Source organism: Girardinichthys multiradiatus, chromosome 21, assembly GCF_021462225.1.
Source record: "Girardinichthys multiradiatus isolate DD_20200921_A chromosome 21, DD_fGirMul_XY1, whole genome shotgun sequence".
Lineage (NCBI taxonomy): Eukaryota > Metazoa > Chordata > Actinopteri > Cyprinodontiformes > Goodeidae > Girardinichthys > Girardinichthys multiradiatus.
Genome location: NC_061813.1, coordinates 7,581,792 through 7,604,440, shown reverse-complemented (window position 1 = coordinate 7,604,440; position 22,649 = coordinate 7,581,792). Strand labels below are relative to the sequence as shown.

General features: G+C 39.0%; 1 protein-coding gene across 1 annotated transcript in view; it reads left to right on the top strand.

Annotated features, from left to right (window-relative positions):
- Positions 1-22,649, top strand: part of si:dkey-225n22.4 (collagen alpha-1(XXI) chain) — a 97,792-nt gene that overhangs the window by 8,573 nt on the left and 66,570 nt on the right. Inside the window, exons 2-11 of the mRNA XM_047349254.1 lie at positions 3,681-3,798; positions 3,957-4,093; positions 5,086-5,205; positions 10,120-10,236; positions 10,431-10,617; positions 13,086-13,251; positions 13,326-13,548; positions 17,829-18,002; positions 21,441-21,518; positions 21,622-21,633. Of these exons, the coding sequence (XP_047205210.1) occupies positions 3,720-3,798; positions 3,957-4,093; positions 5,086-5,205; positions 10,120-10,236; positions 10,431-10,617; positions 13,086-13,251; positions 13,326-13,548; positions 17,829-18,002; positions 21,441-21,518; positions 21,622-21,633 (1,293 nt within the window). The 5' untranslated portion in view covers positions 3,681-3,719. The remainder of the gene's footprint in view (positions 1-3,680; positions 3,799-3,956; positions 4,094-5,085; positions 5,206-10,119; positions 10,237-10,430; positions 10,618-13,085; positions 13,252-13,325; positions 13,549-17,828; positions 18,003-21,440; positions 21,519-21,621; positions 21,634-22,649) is intronic.

Here is a 22,649-nt window from a genome sequence, read left to right as displayed (position 1 = left end):
CAGTTCTCCTCAACTTCTTCATTTTATGTTTCCTTATTTAGTACATGGGGAAAAAGTGTTAAGATCTTTGTTAAAGTGTCAGGTTTTTGTGAAATAAAAAAGAATAAGGTCATTGTAATTATTTTAAACTTTATCCACCTTGAGCCCTCTAGGTTAATTTTATGTTGTGGTCCATCTGTGTCCCTCTGACACAAAAATGTTCTTTTAGGGTTATAATAGAAATATGGTGTACCAACATGTTTTGCCATTTCTTTTTATAAATGCCATTATTAACTTCAGGCATCAGCATACGTATTCACATATTATCTGAAACTCCTTAAATGCCAGTTTCAGTAATTAAAAGTGTTTCTTTATAAAACCTGATCTGAACAAACTTTTTAAAAAGGTGGTTATTCTTTTTCCATTCTAAATATGAAAATGTGTAGATATCTTTACCATGCGGAAAACAATGAACCATTTAAAAAGGATTCCTACACACACGGAACGCACGCACGCAGGCACGCACGCATACACACACACATCAAGACAGTTACATCAGTGTTTTTGTGTTCAAAAAACACAAATTAATGTCCAGAAGGGTTACTGATGTATACAGTAAAAACCAGATATTTTCATCCACAGTTTAACAGCACACAACATCAAATCTAAGTTTTCCTGTTTTAGGTCAGTTAGGATCATCACCACCAGCAAGGCACTGAAGATCAATTAGAATAACACTAAAGCCATGGTAAAACACAGTGGTGGCAGCATCACATTCTGGGGCTACTTTTGTTTGGATGAAAAAGAAGCTTTTGTAATATCAGTAGTTTCAAATACCAGTCACCTCTGACCCCAAACCTTTAGGTGTCTGCAAGAAATCTAAAGATGGAGAGGGACTTTATTTTTTAGGTGAGTCCAAATATACATCAAAGTCAACAAAAGAATGTCCTCTTAATCCAATAGATTTGGAGGAGATAGAATGGGAAAATACTGCCATTGATGATAGAGCATCTGGAATGGTTGGATGGATAGATAGGGAATGCTAATATACTCCTAACCAAGAAGAATGAGTGCTGTAATTGGCTCAAAAGGTGCTTCATCAAAGTGTTTCTGTAAGGGTGTACAGATACATGATAAACGTGGAAATCTTTTGGAATCAAGCATTTTCTATTTGTCCTTTTTTTAACGGAGGGATTTACTTTTTAGATCCAATGCCTTTCATAAAATGACATAAAAACAGTGTTTAACTTTTCTAATTTCTTTAGCTGAAACAAAAATGAAGGTGAATCTTGATGCAATGTGTTTTTTTCTTAACAACACGTTACGCGTAGACAGAAAAAATGGATTACGGGAAAGAGGTTCTACTCTCCTCAGCTCATTGACGGTTTGTTCTCTGCCACCACACTTCTAACCTTCACTGCCTTGTTTATGTTTGCGTCTTCCCATTCAGCATGGTCCTCGCACTGTTATTTTCTCTGGCCTGTCCTTGCGGTTGGTGGAACCGTGTGTGCTCTGCAGAAAATGCACTACTGGGCTATTATGTACCACATGACACATGTGGGTGGGGGTGCGGGTGGGGTGGGGTGGAGAGTGTGGACAGCAAAGAAGAAAAGACTGTACCGATTGGACATAGTTTGTTATAACAAAAGAAATTTTTCTTTTCCCAACCTTCCCCCTTTACAGTTCTCATGTTGCCACTGTTATGTCAGAGCACAGTAGCTGTTGCAGGTGCAACATTTGTCTCCAAGCAGGTATGGTTGAACTGCGGCAATTTTAAAGCCAACAGAAAAAAAAATTAAACAACTATTGTCAGTTTGTTGCACAGTAAAAAAAATAAAACAAATCAAAGGCAGTTTTACATGTTTATGATTACAATAACTGGGAAGGGAAAAAAAGCTTCTTTTCATGTTTATATTTTTGTTGGCTGTATGTGAAGTCCTGTGAAAAATAACTGAACTGACTTCAGAGAGTGAATTATGGGTATTTATTTTAGCTTCATTATGCTGCTGCACTCTCTCTTGTGGGCTCTTTCACTGGCTCAGCTTGTTTTTTCTTACTCACATATTGTTTCAACTAGGTCAAGAAATGCCTGGATATAGTGCACTTTTGAACAAAATAGAAATGTAAAGTTCTATCATCAATCTGCGCTTTAAATCCAGATTGGATTCAGAGTGGAATGATCATACAAGCAAGTTTATGAAGGAAAACGATTGGGTGGACAAATCTGAATTTAATGTGAACCTTCTACATTCAATATAGAGACAAAGCACACATTGTTTGTAACAAGCGTCTGATCTAATTCTGGATGAATATTTGATGAGTCTTATCAGAAATAGGGGAACGCTTTTATTTTTTAGATTTCCTGGCACAGACTTGACTTTAAGCATAGTCATCAACTTTTCGTTAGGCCTGAGGTTGGGGCCGATCCAGAAGCCCCAATGCCTATTTTATCCATTTAAGGACCATTCTTCTTTCAGATCACCTAGGTCTGTTTTACTCTTCTAGCTGCTGATTAGAAGTGAAGTTGAAGAATTCTGTGGCTCACTAGAAAGAGTAGTCATCTTGTAGGTTTGATTCTAGCTTTCTCCTGTCACATGTCGACGCACCCTGGGCAAGGCACCTAACTCCTAACTGATCTGCATATGTGTTTCATTTAGTGAGTGCTATTTGGTAAATGTGACTAGTATAAAGCGCTGGACAGTTTCTATATGTTTCAATACTCATAATAAGTCAGTATTCTTAGAATTCCCAGTGGATTAGCTCTAAAATACAGTAAGTTAGATGCTTAATTTGAGTCATGAGGTGGAAACCTCCTTCATTGATGTTTTGTTGATTAGCCCCTGACATCTCTAGAGAATTAAAGGGTGCTAATTGGTATTCCAGGTGAACATCCTAAACGTTTGACAATTTTACAGCCCATGTTATGTGCTTTCTTTAATAAACAACCAATCACTGCTTCTGTCCACTACAGTGGACAGGAACTTGGTGGAGAGGGAAACCTGTAATCCGATCTTTTTTAGTAAGTGTATTGTGGATGTTGCAATAAAAACCCTGAAATCTGCTTCTGCAGGAAGCATCTTTAACTTCTACCCATTTTGAGTAACTTTCATTGGTGCTTGGGGATGGACAAGGGCTTCTTTCTTGATCTGTACCCCCTCAGTCCATTTGATGTTAAACTTGCTAAACTGTGCAAAATTAAACTGGTGACATGATATCGTCCAGTTTATGATAGGCCTTGATGGTTACTGGATTGTTCTAAAGCATTCCAGCTAATTTCTTCTCACGTGAGTGGGGCACGATTTTTTTCTACTTTCTTGTTGTGAAACAAACAATGGTAGTAACAATACTAAACACTAAAATAGGCTCAAATTCATTAGTACACATGTCCTGTCATCAATGACTTGCCAGAATGCAAAGCTTGTGATGGCAACAAGAAAATATGTCTGAATTCGCAAAACTTAAAAGGGTTTGGGATCTATAAGTTTCTGACAGCTAAGGGATTTGATGGTGGTTCATATTTACCTGAACACTGTTGTAGATTCTCAGTCAGAAGAAGCGGAAGAACATCATCATTCCATATGAGGCAGAATTAAACAGAATTGACGTTGATGAATTTCGGAGTTCTTGTCAACATGTGTTCTACCAAAGTGTTTGACAGGTTAAGAGTTTGCTAAAATAGATTTTGTCTGTGTTTAAAACAGGTTGGATTGGGCAGAAGAAGAACACCACTCTATAGAAACATGTTGCAGTGGCCAGTATGGAGCGTAATGTTTCTTCTGACCACAGTGGACGCTGTGGAGGGTGAAGATGTTCGAGCAGGTAGGGATGAAGTTGCTACAAATAATGAAATAAAGAAACACACTGTATTAATAAAGCATTTGAAGGGGAAAATAGTATAAAAACAGTAATTTCTATTAAAGAAAGCTTTGAATTAATTTGGTTAATTTTGTTTTATATGTCCTTCTATGTGTGCACAGGGTGCAGCACTGCTGTAAATGACCTGGTGTATATTGTTGATGGTTCTTGGAGTGTCGGCCTGGCGGACTTTGACACAGCCAAGCAATGGCTCATCAACATCAGCAGTCAGTTTGACATCAGCCCTAACTATACACAGGTACATCTAGTCACATTATATTAGATCTGAAAAGTGAAATCTTGTCATTTTTTTAAACACAATTCAGAGGAGATTATATTGTTTGACTAGTTGTAAGAATTTAAAAAGAAAAAAACAAGGTGTTTATCATGAATCAGGTTTATGAGGACTCAAATGCAGAAATGAACTTTAGTGAAATTGAGTACCTTAATGAAAAAGTAAAGCGAATTTGCAAAATGGTCTTGCACATGGAGACATGGAAGACATAAAGCATAGAAACTAGAATGGGCATGGAATGGCAGGTAAACAGAAGAATCCAGCAGAGAACAAAGAGAACCAGTTAGTTTATATACTAAGGCAGAGGTAGAAGATGGCCAATAAACCAGAGGAGCTAATCAGAGGAAATGAGGAGCAGCTGAGGCAGAGTGAGGGCAGGGCAGCTGAAGGAGGGAGACTAACTAACCAGAACAGAGCTGAACAGAAACAAAAGAAATCTAAGGAAGTACCTAACAGAAATCTAATAAGGAATAAATAAATACAAAAGAATAAAGTAATAATAAAACACCTGGGCACGACGCTGGTGTAGGGGTTAAGCGCGTGACCACATATAGAGGCTATAGTCCTCGAAGCGGCTCTCCCGGGTTCAAGTCCCGGACCTAGCGACCTTTGCCGAATGTCTCCCTCTCTCTTTGCCCCTCTTTCCTGTCTACCTACTATCAAAAACAAAGGCCTCTAGTGCCAAAATAATAATAATAATAATAATAATAATAATAATAATAATAATAAAACACCTAACATAGGGAAATAAACTAAGAAGATAAGACCTCACTAACAATAAAGAGTACAAAGAAATAAACTGAATAAAAACCGCAAGGAAATATTTAAAATACACACACAAAAAAAGTCAAACCCAAATGCCAATGGATTGTGAAAGTGTTCTAAGTTTCTTCTAGGCTAAATTGTAATGAAAACCTGCTTTGAAAAGGAATTAATTGGACTTGTTTCTGCTATAGGTGGCCGTGGTCCAGTACAGTGACACACCTCGGTTGGAGATCCCTCTGGGGAGTCACCTCAGTGGAGCGGAGCTCCTCCAGGCCATACGGAGCATAGACTACCTGGGAGGAAATACACAGGTAAAACAACAGGCTTTGTCTTTCACAAAAAAAAAAAAAAAAATTTAATATACAAAAGCACAGCCCCTTCTGCTGTCGCAACAATATTGAAGGTTTTTAAATAAAAACACAATGCTACCAATGCAACCAACTGAAAATGGGTCGTCATTGGGTGCTTCTGCAAGATAATTATATAAAACACCTGGCTAAATCAACACAGAAATGGTTCAACAGACAAAAACATCAACCTTCTTCCATTGGACCTCCAGACCCAAATCCTACAGAAAGCCTGTGGGGTGAGCTGAAGAGAATACAGAAGAGGAACCAGGACTCTGGGATGTCTAGAGAGATTGTGTAAAGGGGAATAGTTAACGATTCCTCTCTGTGTGCTCCAGCAATGTAAAATGAGCCAATTATTAATGCCAGGGTAGCAAATAGTAAGTGTAGCACCAATGATAAAAAAAAATATGATTTGTGAACGTGAAATAATGAATATCAAAAAGCTAAAGGTTGAGTTTGACATTGTGTTACTTCAATAAAGGATACATTTTTTCCAAAGGCTTTTTACACATCTTTAACAATGGTGAACTTTTCCACATATTGTCACATTACAGCCACAAACATAAATATATTTTATTGGAATTTTATGTGAAAGACCAATGCAAAGTATTATAGAATTGTGAAGTGGAAAGAAAATTATACATGATTTCTTTTTTTTTTACAAATAAAAAACTGAAAAAGGCATTTTGTAAAAGTATTCAACACCCCTGAATCAATACTTTGTGGAGCCACCTTGTGCTACAATTACAGCTGAAAGTCTTTTACGGTATATCTCTACCAGCTTTACACATCTAATGACTGAAATTTTTGCCCATTCTTCTTTGCAAAACAGCTCCACCTTAGTCAGATTAGATGGAGAGCGTGTGTGAACAGCAGTTTTCAGATCTTGCCAAATATTCTCGATTGGGTTTAGGGCTGGACTTTGACTGGGCCATTCTAACACATGAATATGTTTTGTTTTAAACCATTCCTTTGTAGCCCTGGCTTTATGTTTAGGGTCGTTGTCCTGCTGGAAGGTGAACCTACGTCCCAGTCTCAAGTCTTTTGCAGACTCCAACAGGTTTTCTTCCATGATTGCCCTGTATTTGGCTCCATCCATCTTCCCATCAATTCTGACCACCTTCCCTGTCCCTGCTGAAGAAAAGCACCCCCAGAGCATGATGCTACCACCACCATATGTGACAGTGGGGATGGTGTGTTCAGAGTATTGTGTAGTGTTAGTTCTCTGCCACAGATACTGTTTTACATTTTTGCCAGAAAGTAAAATTTTGGTCTCGTCTGACCAAAGCAGCTTCTTCCACGTTTGCTGTGTCCCCAACATGGCTTCTGGTAAACTGCAAACGGGACTTCTTATTGTTTTCTTTTAACAATGGCTTTCTTCTTGGCACTCTTTCATAAAGACCACATTTGTGCAGTGCATGACTAACAGTTGTCCTGTGGACAGATTCCCCCACCTGAGCTGTGGATCTCTGCAGTTCATCCAGAGGGTCACCATGGGTCTCTTGGCTGCATCTCTGATCAGTGCTCTCATGGTTCGGCCTGTAAGTTTAGGTGGACAACCTTTTCTTGGTAGGTTTACAGTTCTGCCAAACGCTTTCCATTTCTGGATGATGGATTGAACAGTGCCCTGTGAGATGTTCAAAGCTTGGAAAATCTTTTTATAGCCTAAGCCTGCTTTATACTTCTCCACAACTTTATCCCTGACTTGTCTGGTGTGTTCCTTGGACTTCATGATGCTGTTTGCTCCCCAATATTATCTGAACAAACCTCTGAGGCCGTCACAGAGCAGCTGTATTTGTACTGAGATTAAATTACATACAAGTGGGCTCTATTTAGTCTTTAGCAATCATCAGGCAACTTCTGAAGGCAATTGGTTGCACTCAGAGTAAATGGGGCTGAATACTTTTGCACACCGCACTTTTCAGTTTTTTATTTCTAAAAAAAAATAATTCTGCATAGTTTTCGTTCTACTTCACAATTGTATACCACATTGTGTTGGTCTTTCACATACGATTCCAATAAAATATATTTATATTTATGTTTGTGGTTGTAATGTGACAATATGTGGAAAAAAATCAAGGGGTATGAATACTTTTACAAGCCACTGTACTGCAGCTATTATGTTTTTCAACTAATACCAGACAATGCTGCCTGTTTATTTTATTTGTCTCCAGTTGAAAAAAAAACCTCACAATGTGGTGAAGGCACTTTGTTCTGTGTCAAACAAACATCAAACACAGGTTTTCTGCTGAAATAGCCAATTTAAGAGGATTCCAAATAAAACAAAATTAACAAAACCATGGCAGGACATCAGGTGGAATATTAAATCAAAGGGTTCTGTAGCTGAAATCATTTACTTGAAATGAAATGAAGGAAGAAGAAACAAATGGGCCCTACATGGTTTCATTGATGGAAGACTGTGAACACATTTTATCTGAACTTCAATGGATGTGATGATGTGGTGAAGGATGTTAAATGAACATCCATCCATCATCTATGCCTGCTTGTGCTTGCAGGCTCGAGGGATGACAGGTGCCTTTTCCCTGGGGTCACTGGGCAAGAGGCGCAGTTCACCCTGGACAGTTCAGCCTTTTCAACTAGAACAACTTTTTTAAACCTTTTTTTCTGGCCATCTTTACTACCTTAAATTCTAAATCTAGAGTTAAGGACTAAGACTGGTTGTATGTTTATGCTGCACCATGCCTAAATAATTCCAAAACAAGGACAGAAAGGTTAAACCGAATTAGGTTTAATAAACATCCTGTAAATACACACATGTAACTTTGAGCTCAATATGTGTATGTTGCTTTAGTCTGCTGATATGATAATGAAACAGATAATCTATCTATGTCAGAGTTACAAAACCTTGAAAATATATTTTACACCCCTTAAACATTTTGACATGTGATATATTTTTTTCAAATGTTCTGTGCCAGACCAGCACAGTAGTGCATCATTGTTAACTGTGTTTGAAAAATAAAAACATCAACGTGTTGTATGCAATACTTAGGACCACCTTTTGCTGTGTTTACAGCAGCAAGTCCTGTGGGGTCTTTGGGGCTCTGGAGATCAAGGAACTGAAATTTTGGGCCATTCTTTTTCACAAAGTAGCTCAAACCCAGTCAGACTGGATGAGAAGCATGTTTCACACATGGCATTGTGCGTATTGGCCAAAAAGTTTAATTTAGGTCATATATGGCCAGAGCACCTCCTTACACCAAACCACATACAGGATTTCCTATAAATTTCTTTCAATAATGTCTTTCTTCTTGCCATAAAGGCCAGATTTGTGGATTGTACAACTAAGTCTTTAGGTGTCAACAGATTTCCCCACCCAAGCTGTGGATCTCTGCAGCTCCTCCAGAGTTACCATGGACCTCCTGGGTGCTATTCTGATTAATTATCTTGTGTATAGCCCTAACTTTCACCCAGAGCTGTCTGTTGTGTTGCTTGGTCATCATTGAAGCTGTTTGATCACAAATGCTCTGTAACAAAGGTCAGGACAGTTGTATTTAAAATAAGAATAAAATACAACACAGATGGACCCTTTTCAGATTTTTACATACAAAAAGCTGAAAACCATTTATTATTTTCATTCCACTGCAACGCTATGCACTAATTGTTCTTGCTCTGTAACATAAAATTTCAGTAAAATATGGGGTTCAGGTCAGGAGAGTTGGCAGGCCAATTGAGCACAGTGATACCATGGTCAGTAAACCATTTACCAGTGGTTTTGGCACTGTGAGCAGGTGCCAGGTCGTGCTGAAAAATGAAATCTTCATCTACATAAAGCTTTTCAGCAGATGGAAGCATGAAGTGCTCCAAAATCTCCTGATAGCTAGCTGCATTGACCCTGCCCTTGATAAAACACAGTGGACCAACACCAGCAGCTGACACGGCACCCCAGACCATCACTGACTGTGGGTACTTGACACTGGACTTCTGGCATTTTGGCATTTCCTTCTCCCCAGTCTTCCTCCAGACTCTGGCACCTTGATTTCCAAATGACATGCAGAATTTGCTTTCATCCGAAAAAAGTACTTTGAACCACTGAGCAACAGTCCAGTGCTGCTTCTCTGTAGCCCAGGTCAGGCGCTTCTGCCGCTGTTTCTGGTTCAAAAGTGGCTTGACCTGGGGAATGCGGCACCTGTAGCCCATTTCCTGCACACACCTGTGCACGGTGGCTCTGGATGTTTCTACTCCAGACTCAGTCCACTGCTTCCGCAGGTCCCCCAAGGTCTGGAATCGGCCCTTCTCCACAATCTTCCTCAGGGTCCGGTCACCTCTTCTCGTTGTGCAGCATTTTCTGCCACACTTTTTTCTTCCCACAGACTTCCCACTGAGGTGCCTTGATACAGCACTCTGGGAACAGCCTATTCGTTCAGAAATTTCTTTCTGTGTCTTACTCTCTTGCTTGAGGGTGTCAATAGTGGCCTTCTGGACAGCAGTCAGGTCGGCAGTCTTACCCATGATTGGGGTTTTGAATGATGAACCAGGCTGGGAGTTTTAAAGGCCTCAGGAATCTTTTGCAGGTGTTTAGAGTTAACTCGTTGATTCAGATGATTAGGTTCATAGCTCGTTTAGAGACCCTTTTAATGATATGCTAATTTTGTGAGATAGGATTTTTGGGTTTTCATGAGCTGTATGCCAAAATCATCCATATTAAGACAATAAAAGACCTCAATTATTTCAGTTAGTGTGCAATGAATCTAAAATATATGAATGTTACATTTTCATCATGACATTATGGAAAATAATGAACTTTATCACAATATGCTAATATTTTGAGAAGGACCTGTTGACATATTTTGTATTATTTTCAGGTTTCTTTTAGATCTATGTTGCTTTAACAGTATTTTTGGATCTCTTATGCAGACTGGCAGGGCCATCAAGTTTGCAGTGGACCATGTGTTCTCTGCCTCCCAGCGGGTCAGCCAGGTCAAGAACCGTATTGCAGTGGTTGTCACAGATGGCAAGTCTCAGGATGATGTGGTAAATGAAGTCCTGCCTTCTTTCGCATTCTTTAGTGAAAGTTTAGTCATGTTTATGTGTGGGCCCAAATTAGATTAGATGTGTTAAATGACTTGGAAAGTTATCCTAAGAACCCTATGCGGCCTGCCTATAGCATGAAAACTACAGGATGAATAAACCTAAGTTTTTTACCACAATTTACTTTTGTTCCTCAGGTGGATGCAAGCATGGATGCACGAACTCAGGGCATTACAGTATTTGCTGTGGGAGTTGGAAGTGAGATTACCACCTCAGAACTGATATCTATTGCCAATAAGCCATCATCTACATATGTCCTGTATGCCCAAGATTACACCACCATTGATCAGCTTAGAGATTCCATGGAGCAGAAATTATGTGAAGGTTGGAAAACTAAGTGATTTGTTGTGTGTTTTTTTCTGGCTAATGCATTGCTTTTTTTAATGGTAATATTATCAGCATTTTTGCCATTCATACTTGTAAAGGTTTTTGGCACTCTTTCAAGCAGAACATAATTTCAGTGTGAACGTATATGTAATCTGTATTTTATTTTCATTATTTACCCTCTGTTTAGAAGAAACACTTTTCTGTCCAGATGACAATGCAGTTATAAAAAATGTAATACCCATTCAAGGGCTGTAGGTGGCAATAATGTTAACATAAATGTCACCTCAAAATATAACTGTCAAACATCTATTGGTTGTCTTGGTTACAAATAAAATACCCAGACACTAAACTTAATTTGTTTAACATTTGACAATATTTACCATCAGCAATAAATGTAGCCCATTGCCTAATGCCAACAGGATGAGGAAGCTAAGCAAATGTAAAAAAAAAGAAAGAAATTGAAAAATATTTTTACAGATGTTATACCTTCCTGCTGAATAAGGTAAAACAATTGCAAAGGTGGTATTGCTAATGATTCAATTTACTTTTTGTTCTATTTAGCCCTATGCCAAACTGAAACAAACAAAAAAAAAAAAAACATGGTGGACAACCTAGCCCCTCTGGACTAGAAAGTCTGACAAGTTCAAGATGCAATTTTAACACTTTTACCCTATTCTCAGTTACAACTCATTGGTAGCAGATACTAGCTAGCCCTTTCATTAACATACAGTACAGACCAAAAGTTTGGACACACCTTCTCATTCAAAGAGTTTTCTTTATTTTCATGACTATGAATATTGTAGCTTCACACCGAAGGCATCAAAACTATGAATTAACACATGTGGAATTATATACTGAACAAAAAAGTGTGAAACAACTGAAAATATGTCTTACATTCTAGGTTCTTCAAAGTAGCTACCTTTTGCTTTGATTACTGCTCCGCACACTCTCGCCCTTCTGTTGATGAGCTTCAAGAGGTAGTCACCTGAAATGGTTTTCACTTCATAGGTGTGCCCTGTCAGGTTTAATAAGTGGGATTTCAAGCCTAATAAATGGGGTTGGGACCATCAGTTGTGTTGTGCAGGAGGTGGATACAGTACACAGCTGATAGTCCTACTGAATAGACTGTTAGAATTAGTATTATGGCAAAAAAAAAGCAGTTAAGTAAAGAAAAACAAGTGGCCATCATTACTTTAAGAAATGAGGGGCAGTCAGTCCGAACAATTGGTAAAACTTTGAAAGTGTCCCCAAGTGCAGTCGCAAAAACCATCAAGCGCTACAAAGAAACTGGCTCACACGAGGACCGCCCCAGGAAAGGAAGACCAAGAGTCACCTCTGCTGCGGACGATAAGTTCATCTGAGTCACCAGCCTCAGAAATCGCAGGTTAACAGCAGCTCAGATTAGAGAACAGGTCAATGCCACACAGAGTTCTAGCAGCAGACACATCTCTAGAACAACTGTTAAGAGGAGACTGTGTGAATCAGGCCTTCATGGTAAAATAGCTGCTAGGAAACCACTGCTGAGGACAGGCAACAAGCAGAAGAGACTTGTTTGGGCTAAAGAACACAAGGAATGGACATTAGACCAGTGGAAATCTGTGCTTTGGTCTGATGAGTCCAAGTTTGAGATCTTTGGTTCCAACCACCGTGTTTTTGTGCGGCGCAGAAGAGGTGAACTCTACATGCCTGGTTCTCACCGTGAAGCATGGAGGAGGAGTTGTGATGGTGTGGGGGTGCTTTGCTGGTGACACTGTTGGGGATTTATTCAAAATTGAAGGCATATTGAACCAGCATGGCTACTACAGCATCTTGCAACAGCATGCTATTCCATCCGGTTTGCGGTTAGTTGGACCATCATTTAGTTTTCTACAGGACAATGACCCCAAACACACCTCCAGGCTGTATAAGGGCTATTTGACCAAGAAGGAGAGTGATGGAGTTCTGCACCAGATGACCTGGCCTCCACAGTCACCGGACCTGAACCCAATTGAGATGGTTTGGGATGAGCTGGACCGCAAAAGGGCCAACAAGTGCTAAGCATCTCTGGGAACTCCTTCAAGACTGTTGGAAAACCATTTCAGGTGACTACCTCTTGAAGCTCATCAACAGAATACCAAGAGTGTGCGGAGCAGTAATCAAAGCAAAAGGTGGCTACTTTGAAGAACCTAGAATATAAGACATATTTTCAGTTGTTTCACACTTTTTTGTTCAGTATATAATTCCACGTGTTAATTCATAGTTTTGATGCCTTCAGTGTGAAGCTACAATATTCATAGTCATGAAAATAAAGAAAACTCTTTGAATGAGAAGGTGTGTCCAAACGTTTGGTCTGTACTGTACATGTAAACATACATATGAAAACAGCACGCTAGTGGATGCAACTGTTTCAACGTATTATTATTTATTGTGCAGTGTTGAATTAATGTTTTTTTTTTTCTTTCTGAATGAATTACCTGTCTCTTCAGAATCTGTTTGCCCCACAAGAATCCCAGTGGCATCTCGTGATGAGAAGGGCTTTGAGCTGATGTTGGGTATGAACATTCAGAAGAAGGCCAAGAAGATTGCCGGCTCTCTGGTTTCAGAGACAGCCTATGCTCTTACTACCTCCACAGACATAACTGAGAACACCAGGTATCAAGCTGTTTAAAGTCCTTGTAATTTAATCGTCATGTGACAGATCTTTATTTTGTCCCATTTTTTATTAGAGAGATTTTCCCAGAAGGTCTTCCTCCATCGTACGTATATGTTGCCACTCTACGTCTGACGGGGTCCTCTAGCAAGTTGATATTTGACCTTTGGAGGGTGTTGTCAAAAAGTAAGGAAATTCAGGCTGCAGTGACACTCAATGGAAAAGATCAATCTGTCATCTTCACTACCACCAGTGTGACAGAAAAGGAGCAAAAAGTCATCTTCAAAACAGGCTTTAAGGTGGGTATGAAGACTGTATTCCATAAGTACTTTGAAGGACCAAGTTAAGCATTCAGAAGGAATGGTTGGATATGATGCCATTTTGTAGACAACATAGTGGTTGATATATAAAAAATTTGGTTTGCAAAGTTTGGCAAACATGATATGTAGATTGGCCATCAGATACCATACGTTGTGGAATCCTGTATTGAGTGATAGTCCTATCAGGTGATTGTTAGTGTGCCAAACAGAGATGTTCACAAGTCATTTTTTCAAAGTCCAAGTCAGGTCTCAAATCTTTGAGGTGTAAGTCCAAGTCAAGTCATTTTAAAAAATCAAATCCACAACATCTAGTTCACCTCTAACCCTTGACTGTGGGTTAGGACTGCACTATTTGTCCCCAGGCCTAAATTACCACATGGACATTTTATAATTATCTTTTCATATTTATTAACAGTTATCTTTTAATAATTTATTTTTGGGATTTATAAAGTATTTTTAAATTGAATTGATTTACTGTTTAATTAACCATCCAAAATCGTCTAAAGCCTTATTTATACTATTTTTAAAATTGATCGAATGCAATATTTACCCTATTACAAATGCAGGCATTTATGCTGGAAGAAAAATAATACAAAGAGTTTCAATTTGTTTAATTTAGAATTTCTGAATGAACTGAACAAAGTGCTTTATTGTAATTAACACCAATTTATCCCTGTCTTTATACTGTCCACTCCCTTACTAAATATTGCTCCAAATATGGTGTGGAGAGTTTTCCTCTTCTCATTCTGAGCTGTAGGATTTTTAATTATTTTGGGAAATCATTTTTTAAATCCACATTTAAAACCTTTGATCACAATTCAAAAAAGTTAAATGTTTAAATTTACGGCATAAATTACAACATAATCGGGACAAAGTGAAGCAAGTAAATTTGTACTAAACACCTAAATGAATAGATCAGGAAGTGCTTTTATTTTGGTATTGCCAGCAGGAATTGTCCTTTTAATGTTGCAGCTAGCTTAATATTGAGAGAATGTCAGAAGAAATTAAGTTTGTTTTGTTCCTAAATGATCCAAAGTCGTTCGAACAGGATTCCTTTGGAGAGACATTCATGTGTTCAGTTCAGATAAAACATTTTTTATTGCAAACTGCTGTCTGTTTAAGTCAATACACAGTTTTCTGGTGAAATAAGCAACAACGTAACTCAAGTACCTAAAATTGTTGGTGTTGCAGCATTTTGGATGCAAAAAAAAATAGTAACAAAAGGCAGACAAAACATGAACCATCTGTAAGCACTGTAAAAATGTCAAATCAGCAATTTGTGCACCAAGAATTACAGAACTCAGGGAGTTGTGTTTCAGATAGCATGACATGTCTGTGATGTCCTTATGTTCCACATGCTAAGCAATTACACTATACAAACTTCAAGCTCAAGTATTGGGAGGATGACACACAACAATTTTGCTTGTTTTTGAAGTACTGAATGCTTTATTACAGCCTGCATTAGAATTGCAACTAAGAGCTCAGCCAGATATTATCAGGAGAAATCCCCGACCCATTTTATATGCACATTGATCTGGTAAATGCAGCGGAATCATGTGCCATGGCCCTCTAGTTCCACAGTTCCGGCTGCATGCTCTGAAAGTACAAAGTCCTGGATCTTACTGTGCTGACGTCTAAGACATGAAGGACATAGTGATCTGCAAAAAGGAAGTTCCTGGTTGTGTGTTTATCTCGGAACGATGATTAAAATACTGTATGTTTGATCACCATCAGACACAATGGCAACTGATTGGAAAGCAAATGAACTTTTCTTGTTTGGAGAAGATGTTTTATCCAAAAGACCCTTTCAGTTCTGAACATGTGTTTGGCGTTATGGGCATGAGTGTTTTATAGGAAAAAACTAACTCTGACTGTATTACTGTGATTTTGATACCATCTCTTGTGTCCTCCAGTACATGTACTAAAAATACATCAAATTCGTATCCTTGCTGGGGGTTTAATTTGGTGGTTAACTGTTTAAGTTTTAGGTATTTAATCCATATATTCAAGGGTTGTTTTTCAAACTTCTGAAATTTTTAAGAGAAAGTCTATGTTAAAGTCAGCAGGACTAAGTGCTCCCTGCACAGCCTCAGATGTTCATAATCTTCAGAAAACTACATCCAGCTGTGTTACATTTGTTGGAATGAAACAACATCCCTTGGTAACTTTATCAGATCCAAAACTGCAGAACTTGTAGGTTTAGCAAATACTACAGCATACTCTGACTCAGCAATTTAAGTACCTGGAACAGTAAACATAGCATACACTATTTAGCTAAAAGTATTTGCTTGTTTGCCCTCACACACATATGAAATTAAGTGACGTCCCATTATTGATCCAGCCCACCCATTGCATCTATATGAGTTTCAACTTGTCTGGGAAGACTTTCCACAAGGTTTATACCATTCTTCCTGAAGCACAGTTATGAGGTCAGACACTGATGTCGGACAAAAAGGCCTGTCTCCACTCTAATATATCCCAAAGGTGTTCGTTCAGGTTGAGGTCAGGACCAGTCAAGTTTTTTCACACCAAACTTGCTCAACTTTTGTTTTTCTTATGGATTCTTTGATAGACCAGTCATGTTGGAACTGGAAGGGGACAACTCCAAACTGTTCCCATAAAGTTGGAAACTCCCAAAAACAACCCCATTCCATTATCTTCTCTGTCCCAAACGTTACACTTGGCATAGTGCAGTCTGGCAAGTCCCATTCTCCTGGTTTCTGTCAAACCCAGACTCACCCATTGGATAACCAGACAGAGAAGCAAGGTTCGAAGTTGTGGAGACAATGTCTGGCGCTTTGCATCACACTTAGTGATGTAAGGCTTGGATGTAGCTGCTTGGCCATGGAAACTCATTCCATGAAGTCCTCTACCTATGCTAATCTGAAAGGCACATTAAGTTTGTAGGTTTGTTGCTATTGACTGCAGAAAGTTGGTGGCCTCTGTGTGCTGAGATCTTCTCTTTGATGAGACACAGATTGTAGATTTGTCATTGATGAGTTGCTGTGGTTCCCAATTGAGTCCTTTTTGTTATATAATCCCTAACATTTTCTGTGAAATATTTATTTGGGGATGTTTTACAACTGGTGTTATTGGTATCCCATCATGGCACCAGGTTCTGACAGCGACCTATTTTGTCACAGATGTTTGTAGAAGCAGTTTGCATGCCTAGGAGCTGGGTTTTACACAACTGTGGCCATGGGAGTGACTGGAACCATTTAATTCAAGGAATTGGAGGGTTGAGGGAATATTGTGTCATTGCAGGTAATATTATTCTGCTTCGATCTCAAGTAGCAGAGCAAGTCTATTGTACAGATTCACAGAGTATAAAAAGTTTGGCTGCCTAAAACTGCTCTTTCATGTCTGAAAATGCTAATGTACTGTTCTAGACTCCAAAAATCATGTTGCGTCATAAACCATTTTCTTCAATGTTGAATCTGCCTTTCTTGTAGCTACAATTAATGAGTCTCGCTGCTTTGACCTCCAGAGATGTAAAAATAGCAGCTATATCAACATTGCAGTGTCATGTCCAATCCTGTGTTGAACTGGTAAAGATGGAATGTGACAGAAGCGAGGAAGATGCTCAAAAAATCTTTTCTTTTTCTGAACCACTTCCATAGTGGAAACAGGTCTGTGGGTGTGTAGTAGTTAGAGCTTGACTCTGTTTTAAAGACAGTACAAAGTAAAAAGCTTGTTGCATTTGCCAGGTTTATTTTTCCAAAATGCACTCACTCCCCTCCGCCCCAGCACTCCTACACCTCAGAGTGAGGTGAGGAACAGGGTAGCACTTATGTGGAATTTCTATTTGCACATGTTGGATCTAATTTTGTTTGATGTGACACAATGTCGAAGCCTGTCATTAGTCATTTGGAAATGGTGGCTTAATCCAAAGTAACAACAGCTGCTGTGTTTCCTCCTTCCTTAAAACTGGTTTGTGATGGAAAAAGGAAGACATTTTTGGTCCTAAGGCTCACTGGTTAAAACTATTTGTGGATCATTTTGGGAATACACATTTATGGACTTGTAAACAAAATAAATTAGATGAAATCTGTGCACACATGTAAGCCAGCCAACAAAAACGAAAGGCTCAGGGAAAGAAAAATTAAAACAAGCATAATTGTTTCCACATCCGACATTGTTAATGAGCAGATGGTTGCACAAAGCTGTGCTTCAGCTGCTCGGTCTATACACCTTAAATGCACCATTAAGTATAATCTTGAAATAATGGTGGTGTTTATCTATTTCCTCTCCTTTCACAGACTCTGTATGATGGGAAATGGCATCAACTAAAGCTTCTGGTGAGGTCTCAACAGGTCGTCAGTTACCTTGATGATCAACTGATCCGAGAAGTCACGCTGAAGCCTGTAGAACCCATTTACATCAACGGAAAGACACAGGTCTCAAAGAAGCGAGGGACACATATCACTGTGCCGGTATGTAACAAATACTTATTAGCTTTAAACCCCAAACTGAAAGGCCCACTAGCAGCAATCCTGTGTTTAAAATGATATTCAATTCAATTCAGTTTTATTTATATAGCGCCAATTCACAACACATGTTGTCTCAAGGCACTTCACAAAAGTCAGGTACATACATTCCAATTAATCCAAACCATTGAACAGTGCAGTCAGATTCAGTTATTTATTCAAATTGGATAAAAAGTTTTTCTATCTAAGGAAACCCAGCAGATTGCATCGAGTCAGACACTTGTAGCATTCACTCCTCCTGGATGAGCATGTTGTGACACTGGACAGTCACTGGCGTTGACTTTGCAGCAATCCCTCATACTGAGCATGCATGTAGTGACAGTGGGGTGGAAAAACTCCCTTTTGACAGGAAGAAACCTCCAGCAGAACCAGGCTCAGTGTGAGCGGCCATCTGCCTTGACCGACTGGGGGTTTGAGAGAACAGAGCAGAGACACACAAAGAATACAGAAGCACTGATCCAGGAGTACTTTCTATTGGAAGGAAAAGTAAATGTCAGTGGATGTAGCTCCTTTAGTCATTTCATCTAGAAAGAGAGAACAGATAAACTCTGAGCCAGTTTTCAAGGATAGAGTCTGAAAGAGAGCATATATAATTAGTTACAGTAAAAGCTCAGTCAATTGCTATATCTAGGAAAGAGAAATGGTTAAACACTGAAAGACAGGGCCAAGTGGATCATCTGTAGAAGGTGATCATTAAGTTGTTGCCAGCAGAAGCTTGGACAATGCCCCCCCTCCAGGAAGGTGTCACAGGTAGACACAGAATCAGGCCAGGTGTAGCTTCTAGGAAGAGAAAAGAGAGAGAACATAAAGTTAAAAACTGAAATAACAGCAAATAATGCAAAATTGGAGAGTAGTATGAGAATGTAGCGAAGAGGGTGAAAGTGGTCATTATGTCCTCCAGCAGCCTAAGCCTATAGCAGCATAACTACAGAGATAGTTTCAGTTTATTTATTTATATAGCGCTTATTTACAACAATGTCGTCTCAAGGCACCCCATCGCACGGGGCCGCCGGGGAGACCACACCAAACCACCGAGTGCCAGAGCCCAACCACCCCAAAACAGGCCACGTAGGGGCACTAAGTTAAATGATGAACTGATAAAGTTTGTCCATCTGGAGCCCACTGATGGCCATTGTTATACTAAAAACCACAAGGATCGGGATACCTCTCTCTGTCAGACTGATTATAACCATTGGAAAAGAGAGGGGGTCATACAGGTAGCAGAAATGGAGGATGTGTTTGTACCTCAACGATAACTGATCCAGTTTAGGCCAAACCTGACTCCCCCTTACTCCATCCAACAGGGAGGGAGGAAGGCGGAGGTAAAAAATAAGGAAGATAGCCTAAGCCACTCTAACTATAAACTTTATCAAAAAGGAAAGTTTTAAGCCTAGCCTTAAAAGTACACAGGGTGGAGCCGGTTCCACAGGAGAGGAGCTCGATAACTAAAGGATCTGCCTCCCATTCTAGAGACTCTAGAAACCACCAGTAAACCTGCAGTTTTAGAACAAAGTGCTCTGTTAGGAACATATGGAACAATCAGATCTCTTATGTATGATGGAGCTAGATCATTAAGGGCTTTATATGTGAGGAGGAGAATTTTAAATTCTATTCTGGATTTAACAGGGAGCCAATGAAGGGAAGCTAAAATAGGAGAAATATGATCTCTCTTTTTAATTGTCATCAGAACTCTTGCTGCAGCATTTTGAATCAGCTGAAGGCTTTTAACTGCATTGTGTGGAAATCCAGATAGTAATCCTGATTGTAAAGAATTACAATAGTACAGCCTTGAAGTAACAAATGCATGGACTAGTTTTTCAGCGTCACTCCTTGATAGGATATTTATAATTTTGGCAATGTTCTGGAGGTGAAAGAAGGAAATCCTAGAAACGAAATGTGTTTAAATGACATGTCCTGGTCAAAAGTAACACCAAGGTTATGTCTACGTTTTTATGTCTATTATTGATTCATATTAATGAATCAATAATAGATACATGGGGAAACATGTCTATTAAACCTTTCATACAGTGCCTTGGACAAACCTTCATACCTCTTAAAATGTTTTTAACATCTGTGTATTTTCTTATTACTTGATGAGGTAGACCAACACAAAGTAGTACATACTTGTGAAGGAAAAGGTTACATGGCTTTTAACAAACCTTAAAATTGTGGCAAATATTTGTTATCCTTTATTCTGATACCCCTACATAAATTCCAGTGCAGCCAATTACCTTTAGAAGTCACCTAATAATTAAACGTAGTCCACCTGTGGGTACTTTGATTGCAGTATAAATGAGACTGTTCTGTTTCTGGCCTCAGAGGTTTGTTTAGAGAACATTCAGAGAACAAACAACATCGTGACGACCAAGAAACACAGCAGACAGTTCAGGGAGAAGGTTGTGAAGAAGTTGAAAGCAGGGTTTGGTTCTAACAACATCCCGAGCTTTGTTAATCTCACAGAGCCCTGTTCAATCAGTCATCTGCAACTGGAAAAAAAATATGGCATAAAATACAAACCTACCACAACTTGGCTGTTCACCTAAAATGATGGGATAGTCAAATTAATTAATCATTAATCAGGGAAGCAGCCAAGAGGCCCATATTAACTCAACTTCAAGTGGAACAACCTGCACCATGCACTCCAGAAGTCTGGTCTATTTGGAAGAGTGTCCACTTTTGAAAGAAAACTAGGAAGTCATGAATGGTATCTGTGGCAATGAAATGACATCAACCTAAACACACCATCTGCATGGCAAAACACATGGAAGCTGGTCAGAGTTAATGTAAAGAGGTAACTATAGAGCAATCCTGTAAGAAAACCTGTCGGAGGGTACTAAAGACATGAGAGTGGGGCGGAGGCTCACCTTCCAGTGAAAAAAAACTACCCTTAGCATACAGCCATAGCTACAGTGGCTTATATCAACGCAGATTTATGTATCAAATGGTCTAATTAAAGTCCAGACCTAAATCCAAACTTAATCCTAAATACAGTAGAATCTGCAGCAACACTTGAAAATTTTGTTTACATTTGCTTTTCATTCAAGTCCGAGCTTGAGCTAATTGTAAGGAGAAATGGGCAAAACCTTTAGTATCTAGACTACAAAGCTGGTAGAGACATACCCTAAATGAGAGCCTTGACTGCAGTAAGTCTAACCGATGACTCAAGGGGGCTGAATATCAATGGACCCCACACATTTAGATTTAATCAGTAAAAACCTTTGAAAACCATTTTTTCTTTGTCTTCACAATTATTTGTGTTGGTCTATCATAAACTCCCTATAGGACACATAAGACTGTTTGTTCAGTCTGTTTGTCACAGTTGGATTTTACTGCAACTTGGCCAATATTTATTCTAAATAAGGATCTACTGTTCTTTTGATGAAGGTGGAGATCCAGAAGATGCGTCTGTACTGTGACCCTCATCAGAGTGAGAGAGAAACTGCTTGTGAAATCTACTCTGTGGTGAGCTGTCTGCTACTGTCTTCACTCAAATGTAAATCCGTGTTTTGCATGCAGGATGTTTGAAATCTAAAAATCTATGTTTTTCTCTTTGTATTTTTCCCAGGATGATGAAAGGGTAAGGGAGATTTTTCCTTTTCTCATGTATTTTAATTAGTCCTTTCTCCATAACTTAGCACATCTAAGACTTGGATGTCGCCATGATGACATCACTTATTGTTTTTTTTTTACTTTTGTTCTGAAGCCTCTAAATCCCATTTTGGCAATTTCAGTCTTAGTTTCTGCACATATTATTTGGAAAAAATGAGGAACAGTTTAGAATAAAATTTCTATTAGACCCAATATCTTCATATAATTTACAACAAAACAGTTTTTACTAGAGCCCCAAAACCCAAAGATATAATCTGTGTAACACTGCCTTTGACCTCTGGGGTCCAAGATTTAAGACAAAGGATTTTTGGCCCTCTCATCTTTACAGTGGTACTCCAGTTCACTGATATTTGGTCATTTGTATTTAAGGTCAGCTCTCTGTAATTCCTAGCACAAATATTTTGATCATGTTGGTGTCTGGACTTTAAATGGGGCTTTGTAATAATGTGCTAATACAAGCTTCTGGCATATTTTGGCACGATATTTGACCACTTCTCTGGCAGAACTATTCATTTAAATAGTTCTGCCAGAACTCTGTTCTGCCAGACTCTGGTTGAGTCATTTAAACTGAGCCAGACCTGAATGTTAGGCTTTGTCCACAGATTTTCATTAGAGTTGTGGTCAGGCCTTTAGGCTATGCCAAAATAAATTTCATGTGTCTTTGGGATCATTACCCTGTAGGAGCACCCTGTTGCATCCCTGTCCCTGTCAGAAAAAATAAAATTAGTATAATGTTCAGGAATAATCCAGGAACCACCAAACTGACCAGAAACTTGAAAATATTGGAAAGCCATTGTGAATGTCCACAGTAGAGAGAGTTTAACACCAACATGAACAGAGAAGATTGGGACCAAGAAGGCAAAGCCTTCAACTCCTTAAAGCTCAATGGACGTTTGCAGCTGTCCACATAAACAAGTTAAATGTAGTCTGAAAGAAAGTGTCACCGTCAGATAAGACAAAGACTGCACTACCCAAACATACTGA